Below are 16,039 nucleotides of genomic sequence, written 5' to 3'. Positions count from 1 at the left end.
GTACTGTGACAGAATACGTAAAGATGGATTTGTTGTACAGTGTGTTGCAGACAAATGAGGTGCAATTCATGGCACTTCTAGTAAGGGCATATATAACTGGAAACATCCTCCTAGGATTTTACGACTGTGTCCCTTTGTTTCGAATTTTGAAAAAGTCTCAAAGTTTGATGTTGTATTATAAAATGAAAATCTTTGGTAAAAAAAAAATCACATTTCCTTTTTAGTTTTTTTTTTTTTTATAAGAACTTTGACATTGAAAATATTTTAAAGAAAATGAAATAATGTCCACAAGAGAGCATCCTGGAGTAATGTATCCACTGCTCTATGAGCAGAGTTCAAACACACTTTAAAACAGCTTGGCTATGTGTTGACTTTGCCATCTTTGACCTGTACATTCCCGCATTAGAAGTTTCTGGTTTGTAACTTCCAGGCATCTCTTTGTCTTTCTGTTCTTCAGTTCTTTGCCCTTGGAAAGAAAACACAAAGAGTTATAAATTCAGCCATTTTATTTAATTTTTTATTCATTTATTTTTTTTGCCTGCCCTGTCAAGATCTGTAACAATCAGAATTATTGTCTGAAGGACAAGAAAAATGCCCAACAGATTTATTTTCCCAAGTGGATCATTATGACTTTTGCTCTACTGTACCACTTGATTGTCATAGTTTATTCAATCTTTATTATTCATTTATTTTTTTTACTTTTAACTCATTACAATCAGAGCGGATAGGACCGGGGGATGGAAAAGAGAAAGAAGAAGAAAAGTCGGGAAGACAATTAACAAAAGGAGAGAGAAAGACAAATAGAGGAGAAGAGAGAGAGAGGAAAAAGACACTAAAAACTAGTTAGATAACCTAGTAAGAATAAGAAAAAACAAAACAACACAGTAGGGAAATCACGGCAACAACCAACATAAGCATGAGTAACAGTAAATAATAAATACTGAATGTTACTGAGCAGCATACAAGACTGATAATGCATGATATGTTTAGGGGCAGCAGCCAACCAAGATAGTATGTGTCTGTGAGTACCTGTTTGTACACAGGCAGGTACTCAGGTGTGAGCACCTGTGTTTGTAAGCCCACTTGTATTCCTATTCCATGGTTCTCAATGTAACTTACAGTTTGTTTAGTTAGGAGACAAACAGTGTTCATTCAACCTCTTCTGAGAAATAGTAAACCATAACTGTGCTCCACATATCCCGACTTTAAAAAAACATGGGTTAAAAAAACTTCATTATGTGGTACCTGAGTGAAGTCCCAGTATATCCCCATTCCTTTCTGCACAGCCTCCTTACAGTTGTACAGGCCAGGCTCAGTTTCTTCTGTGCCTATGTCAGCTAAACAGCGGTTGTCATTGTACTTATGTGCCTTGATGCCACCAATGTAGAGCTCACCCGTTCCACGATAATATGCCAACTTAAAAGATAAAAGAGACAAAGGTCAAAATGATATCAAGATGTAAAAAAGTCAAACAAATGACACAGACAACAGGGTTTCAGACCACAAGGGATGATCATAAGCATGTGTAACTTATGTATGTCTTTTAATATACATAATAAATACACGTAATCTGAATTTGGCTCCGCCCTCCTTGCTTCCAGCAGGACTGCAAAATTAAACATCACTCTCTGGAAGTCCCATTCATTTGTTTTACATTTGTGCCTTTGTGATGGTTCTTGAGCTCAACCAGTGTAGCAAAGAAGGAACTTCAGTTTAAGCAACTTTGTGTTTCTGTGGACAAGAAATTATCTTAATGCCACTGCACATACACAAATGCATGTGCTTGGAATGGGACATCCTGTGCGTGATTTAAAAATACCAGCCGCACTGGAAGCAGTCTCAGGTTGAACAAAGGTTTAAAATGGTTGACTTTTGTTTGTTTTTATCTTAACTTTACGAATGCACCTCTGTTACTCATGATTCTGGACAAACATGTCACTACTTCACTTACTTGAGAAACATAATAGTGGCAGTTGTAGGCAATAGGTGTGTGACCTGGTACTGGACCTTGGTCTAGGCACATGTCAGCATCAAGGTTCTTCATCTGTCAATATGATGGATAAAAGCAAATCATGGAAAAACACAGATTCCCACAAATCCCGCAGGACTCGACTGTAACAAACTTACTAAGCAACAGAGAAGAGTCAACTTACTCCTCCGTATGCGAGGAGGTCGTCCCAGGGATCCAGCTTAGGATACACATTATCCAGGTACCATTTGAAAGGTTTACAGTTCAGCCTTTCTCTGAGTTTCTTCCTCTCTGAAATGTCGCCTATGTCAATTCCATGATTCTGCAGGAACAAAGAAAAAGATGTGAATCGATTCATAGATTGTGACTGAGGAAGAATTTGAAGAAAGATTTTCGTTAAATGTCGATGCTGAAAACACAAAGAGCTCTCAAAGGCCTCATGACTCTATGAACAGGAGAATGAAATATCCTTTAGAGAAAACATAATTTGCTGTTTGTGTCAGTGCCACAAAACACCTCAAATGGGATGTTCCAAGCCAAGTTAACGTTGTGCTTGTATTCATCCATCCAGATCTCTGCAACTCTGAGGGCATTTCTCTTCATGGCAGGACCCAGGTCAGGCATGTAGGGCTTGTGGGCCCTCTCGATGTGGGCGATCTTGGAACATGGAACAACTTCAACACTGCCTCCACATGTCCATACCTACATGAAAAAAAAGTACACCTTAAAAACAAATACATATTTCATCACTCATGACTGCTCCACAACTCTTCTTTAAAATCATTATTATGAAAGAAAATTTATAACCATGTGGTCTTTACTCACACGAATTCCCAGCTCAACATTTTCTCCACCATACACTTTCATTCCTTCATCAAGGACTCCAATTTCCCCCAGAAACTTTCTATCAGCAACCATGATCCCCATGACAGATGGACTCCTAAAGTCAAAGAAGAGAACTCCATTTTAACTATTGTACATTGATATTAGATCATAATGATAGAGTTAATATGGCTGTTATATTGTTAAACATTGATTTCACTTGAACTTACTTGCCAGGCAGTGAACCATCATTAAGTTTGTAATACTCGGGTGTAAAACTCTCATACATGCACCACAGAGCCCAGTCGAAGGCGTGTGCATTGGGATGATATGTAGTAACCTTGAGATCATCAAAGTTGACTCTATCAAACACCGGGGAAACCACCACAGTTCTGTCAGCTTTAATCTGTGTCAGCAGAGGTTCAGCCCTGCATGAAGGAGGGGAACAAAGAAAAGGTGGAAAAGTTAGTCAACTAATGTGTACATTTCATTAATTGCTGACATGTCTGGGTCAACACTCTTCAATCACACTATGCAGCATGACTATGGCAACTGGTATAAACTGGAATTATGTGTCACAGTCTGGCTGGCAGACCGTGGGGATGTGGGGAAAGGAGGACCAGATCACCAGACATGTAAAGTGTTTGTATGTGAGAAAGAAAAACGTATTACTCTCAGCAAATCTGTCGTGAAACTTTGACACATCCATGGCCTCAAAAAATCACTGATGGCAATTTATATTTGGTAAACTTGTAGCTAATCTCATGAAGACAGCATTGATATGTTCTTTAACACAATGTGGTAATATAATGATAAAAGAAAACAGAAAATATAAGACTTAAACCAACAACTGAATATATGTATTTCTGCCATGTTCCTACCACATCTCATGGACTTCAATGTGTGCGTCCAGGATGGCCACCACATCAGCAGTAGCAGCCCTCCACCCGGATGCTCTGGCATGAGCGAGACCTCTCTGCTCACTGTGCCTCACTCTCACAATACGGAGATTAGGGTTCTCCTGCTCAAGCAACTTCACATAAACGTCAAGGTCACCCTTCAGATTGTCTGAATGGAAAAAGATAGTTATGTTTTTTTCTGAAGGAAGTGTGGGTAAGGAAGTGATACCAGCAGATTCAAACCATCTAAAGAAGAAAACTAGTCCCAAACATGTGTGATGTGATAGTCTTCACTCAGCTTTTGATGATATATTTGAATTGGCTTATAACCAATCGTTTGTATCCAATTTACCATTAGAACTATGGTCATCCACCATTATTATCTCCTTCAGCAGGTTTTTAGGAGTGCGGTCGATGATGCTGCGCAGGGCTCTTTGGAGAACAGACAGGGCTTCATCCAGGTAGATGAGCACCACACTGAGACTTGGCAGGTCCTTGGGGTAACTCTTTTTCAAACACCTATTTATTAAAAAGATCAGAAATTTGAAATATTTTAGCAAGAAATAGACTGGATAGAGTAATTTTTTTTCTTTGAATGTACAGGAGAGAGAATGAAAGATTAAAATGAAAAGTTGTAAAAGTTGTACCGAGGATCTCTGGAATCTGGAAGAGGTCGATCCAGAGGGAGGCGATCGCTCAGAAAAACATTGTACCCATACTTCTCATACAGGCTCTGAGCCTCTCTTTGGTCATCTTCAGAGAGATTTGCCCCCCACTCCTTGAACAAGACCGAGTTAGGGAACAGTTTTTCAGACTTTTTCATTTGATCTGCTTCATTTTGGGGTTGGATATTTGCATCATCTTTCTTCTTCTCTGCTTGCTTTTGAACTGCTGGCTGTTGGACTTCTGCTGATTTTCTTTGTTTTTCTCTGTCCTTTTCCAATATTTTCTGCATGATATCCTGCTTTTTCTCAAAACCTCTGAGTACTTTATCTTCAGTAAAAGAGAATGTAAGAAAAAACATGATCAAAGAAATGGAATGAGTAACTTTCATACATGCACTCATCTTCTACATTTCCTACCTCTGTTTACATGCATACAGAAGGATAAAAACAAAAGCATAAATAAAAATACACTGCACGTTCAAAAGCTAAAATTGCAGTATTAAACACTGTTAGATTTGTGTTCTCATGAGTAAATATATTGATTTATTTTATGTTGGGAGAGACGTTTTTTCTGATTGTCGTTTTCTGATTATCATTTTATTTTGAAAGAGATTTTACTTTGGTGATTGTTTTTTCATTTCCTCTTCCTGTTCCGTGTGTGTGTTCAGTTGGCGCGAACTGCAGCAATGATGTATCTCATTCCCTTCCTGTGTTGCTAACAATAAAAGAAACGGGCAAAGTAATCAACCAAGTGAGTGTATTATTAAGAGAACATGGCCGAAGAAGAAGAAAACTCTTCAAGCTCAACAGGTTATGGGCCCAGGCGTGACACAACAGGAGGAAGATGGCAGAGGTTAGTGTTCAACGGAGACGAAAACAGTTACGAACTTTGGGAGGCGAAGTTTCTCGGCCACATGCGGATCATTGGCCTAAAGGACACTATATTATCAGTCACTAACCCAGATGCAGAGAAGAATGCTGAATGCTACGCTGAACTGATACAGTTTCTCGATGATAAAAGTCTGTCACTGGTAATGAGAGATGCGGCTGACGATGGAAGAAAAGCTTTAAAAATACTACGTGACCACTACGATAGTAAAGGCAAGCCCAGAATCATCGCACTGTACACAGAGCTGACGTCTTTACAGGAGAAACCAGATGAGACAGTGACAGATTATATTATCCGAGCTGAAAAAGCAGTGACCTCTCTAAGAAATGCAAAAGAAGTCATCAGTGATGGACTTATTATCGCTATGATTCTAAAGGGGCTTCCTGAAACTTACAAGCCATTTGCTATCCACACAACTCAAAGCAGTGAAGATTTAACATTCACACAGTTCAAAAGCAACCTACGAAGTTACGAGGAAACAGAAAAATTTGACAACAAAGTAAAAGTGGATAATGTGATGAAGGTTGATTTAACATCAATCACCTGCCATGGATGTGGAAACAAAGGACATTTTGTAAAAGATTGTCGCCAAAAGGGAACACCTAAGTGGTGTAACTACCATAGAAGCTCGACACACAGTGATGAGACATGTAGAAGAAAAACCAAGTACAGAGATGACGCAAAACTAACTGTAGTAAAACTAGAGGGCAAGAAAGAAGAGCAGACTTTTGTATTTAAAGTCAGTCAAAGACCTCTGACTACTGACATAATGAGAGAAGGACTAATGGTGGACTGTGGTGCGACTTCACACGTCATTACGGAGAAGAATAAGTTCATAAAGTTCGACGAGACCTTTGATCCTGGGGAACACTACATGGAGCTCGCTGATGGATCCAGGACAAACAACGTTGCACTCAAGAGGGGAGACGCGAACGTCTCTCTACGAGACACACAAGGACACTGTACTACCATCACACTGAGAGATGCCCTGTTCATCCCATCCTACCCTCAGAGCATATTTTCAGTGAAGGCAGCTACAAACTATGGAGCACAGGTGATCTTCAAGAAGGGACAGAACGAACTAGTGAACAAAGATGGGACAGTCTTCCCCATCGAAGAATACAACAGACTCTACTATTTGAAAACGGTAAACATTGAAACATCACTCAATGACATAATGTCCTGTGATACTGTTAATCTGGCTTGTGATGTAAAAACATGGCACGAAATTTTAGGACATTGTAATGTTAGCGATGTGTTAAAACTACCTGATGTTGTAGATGGCATGAAAATCACAGGCAGTGGGATGCTAGATTGTAATGTGTGCACAGAAGGGAAATTCACTAACAACAGAAACAGACAAAGCGACCCAAAAGCGAGTGAACCATTACAGTTGGTACACACTGACCTAGCCGGCCCTATTGAACCAAGTGGCCAAAGTGGTCATAAATATGCTATAGTATTTACCGATGATTTTTCAGGGGCAGTGTCAGTTTACTTCCTAAAACAAAAAAGTGACACGACAGAGGCCACAGCAAAGTTTCTAGCCGACTGTGCACCATACGGCAGTGTTAAGTGCATTAGATCGGATAATGGCACAGAGTTCACAAGCAGTTCCTTTCAGTCTCTTTTAAGGGAAAAAGGCATAAAGCATGAAACATCTGCACCATATTCTCCTCATCAAAATGGCACAGCTGAGAAGCAATGGAGAACTCTCTTTGAAATGGGGAGGTGTCTCTTACTAGAAAAAGAGCTGCCAAAAGAATTATGGCCTTACGCCGTTCAAAATGCAGCTCACACCCGCAACAGATGCTACAGTAACAGGACTAAAAGTACACCATATCAAATGTTAACAGGGAAAAGACCAGATCTCTCAAAACTGTGGATATTTGGATCAGACTGTTATGCATACACACATAACCACAAGAAACTTGATCCCAGATGTGAAAAAGGAATATTTGTGGGTTATAGTAAAAATAGCTCAGCATACCTGGTCTATAACCCTCGCACAGGAAAAGTGTCAAAACACAGGCTTGTGAGATTTATCAAGAAGAACACTGTTGAACAACAAACACAGACTGATGAATATGACTCAGAAATTCAGACTTATGAGTATGTAGTACCCTCAAAAGAAAGTACAGGACAACAAAACGAAAATGCAACAGAGAACAGACCCCCTAGAGATGAGGAAACCACCACAAACGAACCAAACCCTGACATAGAAAGACATGAGGATGATGAGCAAAAACAAACTGAGCGCTATCCTAACAGAGAAAGGAAACCTCCCAAATATCTAGAGGATTACACATCTAACTGCAAAGATTTAACAAATGTAACCTCTGTGAGTGTTGATTACTGTTACAGAGCAACCTGTGGAATCCCCCAAACCTATAAAGAGGCGCTGAAATCACCAGAAGCACCAAGGAGGAAACAGGCAATGACAGAAGAAATCAACCCTCTGAAAGAGAATGACACATTCGAACTGACTACTTTACCTACCGGTAGAAATACCATTGGAGGAAAATGGGTCTACGCCCTCAAAGAAAATTAACAAGGACAAATATTCAAAGCCAGGTTTGTAGCAAAAGGTTACAACCAGACACAAGGGATAGACTACCAAGAGACATTTGCACCAACAGCAAACATGACATCTGAATGCAAACCCAGATCCACACCGTGTGATCTAAAAACGGATACTACCACGTGTGGAGAAAATGATGGAAATGAGACTGTTAACTCAAGAGAGTATAGAGAAATAGTGGGCAGCTTGATATATGCCATGACGTGTACGAGACCAGATATAAGCTGGGTTGTTAGCAGACTATCTCAAACACTAGCTCAACCCATGAGAGAGGACCTAGTAATGGCAAAGCAAGTCCTCAGGTATCTGAAAGGTACAAATGACTTTGAACTGATCTTTAAGAAAAGCAGTGAGGATCTAGATCTAATTGCTTACGGTGACTCTGACTGGGTATCCTCTGTAAAAGACAGACGCAGTACAACAGGCTACTGTTGTGCACTTACTAAAGAGGGACCAGTAATATTTTGGAAAACAAAGAAACAGCCTACAGTGGCACTCTCAACATGTGAAGCTGAATACATTGGTCTTGCAACCACTACTCAGGAGAGCATGTATTTAACCCAACTGTTAAACGGCATGGACAAGAAAAGATACACATGCACGAAACTGTTTGGGGACAACCAAGGGGCCATTGCTTTGAGTAAAAACCCTGTGAAGAGACAGAGGTCCAAACACATTGATGTGAAATATCACTTCATTCGTGAGGCGGTAAATGAAGGGAAAATCTGCATTGAATACTGTCCATCAGAAGAAATGACTGCAGACATACTAACAAAACCAGTCACAAGAGTGAGACTCAGAAAGTTTCAAAAATGTTTCTTTGGAAATTCATAAGATGCTATGGGTTGATAGCATGAGAACAAGGGGGGGTGTTAGATTTGTGTTCTCATGAGTAAATATATTGATTTATTTTATGTTGGGAGAGACGTTTTTTCTGATTGTCGTTTTCTGATTATCATTTTATTTTGAAAGAGATTTTACTTTGGTGATTGTTTTTTCATTTCCTCTTCCTGTTCCGTGTGTGTGTTCAGTTGGCGCGAACTGCAGCAATGATGTATCTCATTCCCTTCCTGTGTTGCTAACAATAAAAGAAACGGGCAAAGTAATCAACCAAGTGAGTGTATTATTAAGAGAACATGGCCGAAGAAGAAGAAAACTCTTCAAGCTCAACAAACACTTTAATTGAACAGGGACATAAACTTGTGTTATCATTTTATCTCATTTGTCAACAATAAACTGCAAAAGACCTATTTATTTCTTTTTATAACCATACTAAGGGTGCTTTCATTAATGTCTTTCCCCCTATACTTTTTACTAATAAATCATTGGCGGGCATTGACTTAATGTCATATCTTCAATACATGTGCATGTAAAACTGCCTCTGAATTTAATTGATATTTCGCTTAATTTTATTACCATATTTAACTTTCTTTCTTGTATAAAACCCACGGGTAGCATTTAATCTTAATAATAATAATAATCATCTAAAAGAGAAACTTTAATCTGACTGAACTCACTTAGATCGCTGATTCTTTCCTCCAGGTTGGACGAGGTCTTCATGCGCGGTGTGTCCATCTCGTTTTTAGTGTCCACGCTATGTTGGTGTCCATTCTTCAGAAAGATGCCGAAGTACAGCATGACCCCCACAGCTCCCACTAACAACAACAGCCGTTTTATCCACGTTCCCCTCATTCTGATAACACACCAGCCTCCCAGCCAGACAATCCAACGTGAGAGGACACAAAGAAGCACACACACACAGCTCATCTACTGACTGGACGAGATCAAATAGCTGATAACTTCTGATGTGAATGCTATTAAATCGTTAGTTGAGCAGACACGTGAACATCGCTACCCGCCCATCGCGGCAGGTACGCCCTGCAGCAAGCAGCGTCAGGGTCATGGGTGGGCCCTGTGCGTCCAGACCTGCCCAAAAAAGTGACTGTGCCTCGTGAATGTAACAGACAATAAAAGATATATTGTATATTTAAGAATTCTTTGTAAGAATAGTGTGTTAATAAACATGGTCCAGCCAAATTAATTAAAAACAACTCTCATCTCCTCATTGAATAGCTAACCAGTCAATTAGCCTGTAGTCCAAGCGGGCAGAAATCTCAGACTTGATAAATATCCCTCACGCTTCTTTGGGACTAAAAAGAGGTCTGCAGAAAAGTCTGCAAAGACCAAAACACCACCATATTACCAGATGACGAGGGGAGGTGCACAACAGACTATCACACAAAAATGACTACATTCCTCAGTGGCTAAAGGATAAATCTAATGACAAAAATCAACTCCTACTTCATCTCATTAATATTACGAGTCCATAAGTAAACTGTGTCTTTTCTTTTTTATTCATATTTCTAAGTATGTGTGAACCCTGAACCCTGAATATTTCTAAGTACTGATTGTAAGATGTGACTGGATTAAAGAAAGAAATTATGGTGAAATGATGACTGAGAGGCTGTACATTTCTGCATTTATCATACTGATAACATAAACGTATGTCTAAGTTTTACATATAAGGACATATTAATGCCGCTGTTGTTTACCAGGACAGACTCATATGCAAACCGATGACCTCGGACTTCTTTTCTTTATTTGAGTCACAGATGATGAAGGTCGGTTCTCTGAAAACCTTTTACTGTATTTTAATCTATCGACCTGCTGGACCTGCTGGGGTCTTTCTAACTGAATTTAACGACCTTCTGACATCGATCATTAAACTGGAGAAGGTTGTAATATTCGGAGACTTAAACCTTCATATTGATGACGCTTCCTGTAACACTGCTGCTGAGCTCATCACTATCACTGAGTCTTTTAACTTTAAGCAGCATGTTTCTGGCCCCACACATACAAAGGGCCACACACTGGATCTTGTTTTCTCCTGGGTTTAAATATACATGATGTATGTGTGAAAGATGTCCACATGAGTGACCATAGTTGTATATTCTTTAATTTGTCATTTTACGTGGATCCTTCACCTCCTAAATTGATGATCCAAAGGCGGATTATAAACCAGGATGCTGCTAGAAGGTTCTCTGCCATGTTTGACCCTCGCATGGCTCAAAATGATATGGATTCACTTATTTTGTCTTTTAACAATCAATGTAAATCAATTTTAGATACGGTGGCACCTCTGAAACTAAATGTTGTCCATTCTTCAAATTTCTGTCCTTGGATAAATGAAAATATTCGAAATTTTAGGAGATATTGTCGCAAATTAGAACGTTTATGGAAGGCTTCCAAGCTTGAGGTCCATAGGGTACATCTCAAGGAATCAATTTCCTCACTTAACGACATGATAAAAAATGCCAGAACTGAATATTTTGCTAATCTAATAGCTTCAAAAAAGAAAAATCCCAGAGTATTGTTTGATACAATTAAAAACATTGTCTCTCCTGATATTCCTCATGTACCAGTCTATACTAAATCTGATTGTAATGAATTTTTAAACTATTTTATTAATAAGGTCGCTGCCGTCAGGTCTAATATTTCTCCATCATCCTCGATCGGGGCGATCGTGGCTCAAGAGTTGGGTGTTCGTCTTGTTCGTCTTGTAATCGGAAGGTTGCTGGTTCGAGCCCCGGCTCGGACAGTCTCGGTCATTGTGTCCTTGGGCAAGACACTTCACCTACCGCCTACTGGTGAGGGGCCGATGGCGCTTCTGTCAGTCTGCCCCAGGGCAGCTGTGGCTACAACTGTAGCTGCCTCCACCAGTGTGTGAATGGGTGGATGACTGGGTGTGTAAAGCGCTTTGGGGTCCCTAGGGAGGACTAGTAAAAGCGCTATACAAATACAGGCCATTTACCATCCTCTCAGTATCACACTGACACGTTGCTGATATCTGGTCCTCTTTTACTCCTGTTACCTTACAGGACATCAGTGCTCTGCTTGGTCAAATGAAACTGACTCAAGCCACCTTGATGTACGTCCTCCATCATTTTTCATTAGTGTGTTTGACTCTATTGGCCCCTGTATTCTGGAAATAATTAATACTTCTCTTTATACTGGCTCAGTTCCCAGCTAACAAGCTATTGTTGAACCAATATTAAAGAAACCAAATATGGACCCATCTCTTCCAAGCAGTTACAGGCCAATATCAAAATTAGCATTGGTGTCAAAGATCTTGGAAAAAACAGTTGCAGAACAACTTAACAACTTTTTGGAGAAGAACAATGTTCTGGACATTTTCCAGTCTGGTTTCCGCAAATTGCACTCCACTGAAACCGCTTTGCTTAAAGTGTCTCTGATGGCAGCAGACACTGGAGAGAACACCGTTCTGGTTCTGTTGGATCTCAGCTCTGCTTTTGATACTGTTGATCACAGCATCATGATAAATAGGCTGAAGGACTTGTTTGGGATTACTGGTGTCGTTTTAAAATGGTTTATGTCGTATCTATCTGAGAGATCCTTTACTGTCTGTATGAATCATGTGCTGTCGGAAACATCAGTTCTGCCTTCTGGGGCACCTCAAGGATCTGTTTTAGGTCCTATTCTCTTTTTGCTGTATATCCTCCCTCTAGGCCACATTATCAGACGTTACAATAATATTGCTTATCACCTCTATGCTGATGACATTCAGTTATACTGTTCTTTCAAAACTTCTGAGTTTTATAAATTGTCTTGTTTAAATAATTGTCTGTCAGAAATCAAACAATGGTTAAATGACAGTTTCCTTCAGTTAAATGCAGATAAAACAGAAACCTTGATTGTTGCACCTGATCACATGCTCTCAGAAATTAGGCAGCATATCAGTTTTTTAGACCCTTAGAAACGTAGGTGTTATATTTGACAGTTCGATGTCTCTTGAGAAACACTAAACAATTTGTCCGGAACTGTTTTTATCATCTAAGAAACATTTCTAAACTCAGGCTACTGGTGTCAAAGGCAGAACTTGAGATGATTCATGCTTTTATCTCTTCTCGTTTGGATTATTGTAACAGTCTTTTTTACGTGTCTCAACAAACCAGCTCTGGATCGCCTTCAGTCTGTACAGAATGCAGCGGCAAGACTTTTAACTGGTACAAACAAGAGGTCACACATTACTCCAGTTTTGGCTTCTCTTCATTGGTTGCCTGTAAATTTTAGGGTTCATTTTAAAATTTTAGTTGTAACTTTTAGAGCTCTGCACGGTGAAGCTCCCCAGTATAACTCTGACCTGTTGAAACCTCGTGCTTCATCCCGAGCACTTAGGTCTTCAGGTCAGAGGCTACTGGTGGTCCCACGTACCGGGTTTAAAACACGTGGGGATCGAGCTTTTCAGGCACCGAGGCTGTGGAACTCCCTGCCGTTGTCTTTACGCTGTCTAGACTCTACTGACTCCTTTAAAAAGCAGCTGAAGACATTTTTATACAAACGGGTTTTTAATTAATTTTAACTTGTATGCCTGATCTTATTGTGAAGCACTTTGTGATTTTTATCTGTGAAATGTGCTATATAAATAAATTTTACTTACTTACTTAATAATAAAAAATAATCGAGTCCTCCTCAGGTTTTAAAATAACTTTATTTTACAATCCCAGATGAACAACATGTGACCTGTTATACCTTCTCGTTATTGGTTCAAAAATAACAGAAGCAGTGTGTAAACTAAGTAGACCCCATAATTCAATACTTTTTAGCACCAATAAGTTAAAATAATTCTTCCCTCTCATGCCATTATGGAGGAATCTTGGCCAACTCCTCTTTGCAAAATTGCTCCAGTTCATTGAAGTCCTTGGGCATTTGTGTGTGCGCAGCTTTCTTTAGAGCTCATTCAGCCTTTTAATTGGCTTGAATGTGGTCTGGACATTGACTGGGCCATTGCAACAGCTTTTTCTGCCATTCTGTTTTAGATTGACTGGTGTGTTTGGCATCATTGCTCTGTTGGTCAAGTCCGACAGATGGACTCACGTTTCACTCTAGAATACTTGATGTACAGAGGCGTTCCTGGTCAGCTCAGTGAGTGCAAAGTGCCCAGGTCCTGTGGCTGCACAACAAGAATAAATTGTTACCCATCAACCACTCTGCTTGACAGTTTATGTGCTGCGTTTGATTTTCACCAATTGTGGCACTGTGCACCATAGCTCAATATCATAGTTTGATTTTGTGTGTGCAAAATACATTTTTGCAGATATCTTGTGGTTCAGATACAATTTTCCAACCCTAGCCTGTGCTGCCATGTTCTTTTTAGAATTTAGAGGCTTTCTCCTGGTAATCCTTCCAAACAAGCGAGTCTTGTTCAGTCTTTTTCTTTGGATACTTTCATTAACTTGAATATTCTAATAGAGGCCTGTAGAGTCGGCGATGTGCATTTCTTTTCCAGTTTCTCTGAACATTGCACAGTTTGACCTTCTGGTGATGTTGCTGAGATGTCCAGTCCTGGGAAGATTGGCATGTGTCTGACATTGTTTTCCACTCGTGAATAATCTTTATCGGTGTGGAATGATGAACTTCAAAGTATTTGAAACTTGTAACCCTTCCCAGACACACACCCAAATCCTCCAGACCTTCTAAAGATCAGATGATATTTTGTTTATGTTTCTTTTATCCTTCTTTCTTTCTTTAAATTTAAATCCTAATATGTAAAAGCTTGACAGTGAAAGAGTGTAAATATTGATTAATGTTGTTTTCAAAACTGCCTTTGTGGTCTTTCATACTTTGCATGTCTTGGAACAAAAACCACAGACACACCCAAGGTTAAAAGTATAATGTTGTCACGGTTGTTACGGTTCCATTATGAAACAGGTTACATTTATCAGCAGCATGTCTTAGACCACCCATATCTTTCAATTGAGCTGTAAATTTCGTGTCAGTGACATACCTGTAAAGTTTCTTAACTTCATCTTGAGTTTGTGTGACATTATTCCATTTAGAAATTCTGTCCATAGCCAGACAGGGAGGCACATGCATAGGTGTGTGCAAAAATAGGTGCTCCAGCTGAACACATCCCTATTTCCTGTACCTTTTTCCAAGTATTTATGAGTCACATCCAACAAAGTTTTAAACAATGGCTTCACTTTGATGGCAACTACACACCTAGAAACCTTCCAGATTACATTTGACTTTTAGTAGTCAATTGAGTGCATACATTTACAGCAAATTGTTGTTTTTGGTCATAGTTTTTCCCTTTCGAGCCAGACGTTAATTGATTTAGTGAGGCTGTTGTGGCAAAGGATTTGGCGCACACAGCAGTACAAGGTAAATGCATGTTTATTCACTGTTGCTTTTTAAGCTGTTTGTTCTCTGCAGCTGAATATGTGCTTAGAACAGTTCTGTCCTGTTCTCTCTATCTTCTCTGGGCTCCAGCAGTTACTCAAATAGGGAAGGCTTAATAACACAATGCCTGCCAGGACACCACACACCAGGACCCACTGGACCACCCCTCCACTGCATCTGAGATACATATCACACCATCACCTCACTCATAATTTTGTTAAAATAAAATAAAAAATTAAAATTGCTCGTTAATCTATAGTCAATCTATAGTCAGTCAAAAAAGAAGGAAAACAAAAACCTAATTTGTCCTTAAAGTTGGGAAATTACTGTTACACCAGTCAAAACATGAAAAAACCCACAGCTTAGCTCAATAAGATAAATATCTCAGAATGAAAAAGTACACTAAAGAATGAGCTCAACTAAATTTTAAATATACAAAAGAGATTTAAAAATTCCAAATCTAAACACGATACAATAAAGAGATTAAATCTTAAATGAATTAAAGTATTGTTTTTGCATCTGTAAAATTATGCAGAGTTAATGGAGTTGGAGTTTAGCATTGCAGCACAATCAGGTTTACATAAAGTGGACCAAGAGCCCTTTTATTCACTCACAGGTGACGTCCAAGCCGTACAGTCATCATGCATTCCTGTTTTTCTTGCTGCAACTGTTCAATGTCAGTTCTGTGAAAGATAATTCTTAAAAGGTATTATCTGTGGATCTGTGTATTGACAAAGACTACAGGTCGTGACTACATTTAACCGGAGCAATAAAGCTATTTTTACTTGTGGCTATTTGCACAATAGAAGGGGTAAAAAGAGATGACACACCAGTCTAATGAACTTGAATGCTTGCACCTGCACACCTGTGTTTTTCAATATTTTGCACAACACTATATCATAATTATTGTATCACAACATATGGATCAAATAAACCTCTTTTCAAAATGTCAATTTCTGGAATTTGCACATTAGCTGTTCATTATTATGTCATAACTGTTCAAACTCCAGGAAA

At 39.3% G+C, this 16,039-nt stretch overlaps 1 protein-coding gene across 1 annotated transcript; it reads right to left on the bottom strand.

Moving 5' to 3' along the window:
- Positions 1 to 244: 244 nt before the first annotated feature.
- LOC146664496 (putative polypeptide N-acetylgalactosaminyltransferase 8) lies at positions 245 to 9,517 on the bottom strand. The gene is made up of 11 exons (XM_085411601.1): positions 9,343 to 9,517; positions 4,338 to 4,683; positions 4,043 to 4,209; positions 3,673 to 3,859; positions 3,022 to 3,219; positions 2,795 to 2,909; positions 2,486 to 2,671; positions 2,154 to 2,291; positions 1,952 to 2,044; positions 1,246 to 1,416; positions 245 to 466 (listed from the first exon to the last, which is right to left on the bottom strand). The coding sequence occupies exons 1-11, from the start codon at positions 9,515 to 9,517 to the stop codon at positions 347 to 349; spliced, it is 1,896 nt and encodes a 631-aa protein (XP_085267727.1). The 3' UTR covers positions 245 to 346.
- Between the last annotated feature and the right edge of the window lie 6,522 nt (positions 9,518 to 16,039).

The sequence above is a fragment of the Rhamphochromis longiceps genome, linkage group LG7 (genome assembly GCF_057381845.1).
Source record: "Rhamphochromis longiceps isolate RC_006_pf linkage group LG7, R_longiceps_female_GT1.1, whole genome shotgun sequence".
Classification (NCBI taxonomy): domain Eukaryota; kingdom Metazoa; phylum Chordata; class Actinopteri; order Cichliformes; family Cichlidae; genus Rhamphochromis; species Rhamphochromis longiceps.
Note: the sequence above shows the minus strand (reverse complement) of the source record. Positions and strands in the feature narration are given on the sequence as shown.

What these genes read in the sequence shown, in the direction of transcription:
- LOC146664496 (XM_085411601.1), bottom strand. Translation starts at nt 9,517, where the DNA reads ATGAGGGGAACGTGGATAAAACGGCTGTTGTTGTTAGTGGGAGCTGTG. An exon ending in CTTGGAACATCCCATTTGAG is followed by an intron (nt 2,292 to 2,485) that starts GTGTTTTGTGGC and finishes TTGTTCCTGCAG; the next exon opens with AATCATGGAATTGACATAGG. An exon ending in TATACTGGGACTTCACTCAG is followed by an intron (nt 467 to 1,245) that starts GTACCACATAAT and finishes TTTCTTTCCAAG; the next exon opens with GGCAAAGAACTGAAGAACAG.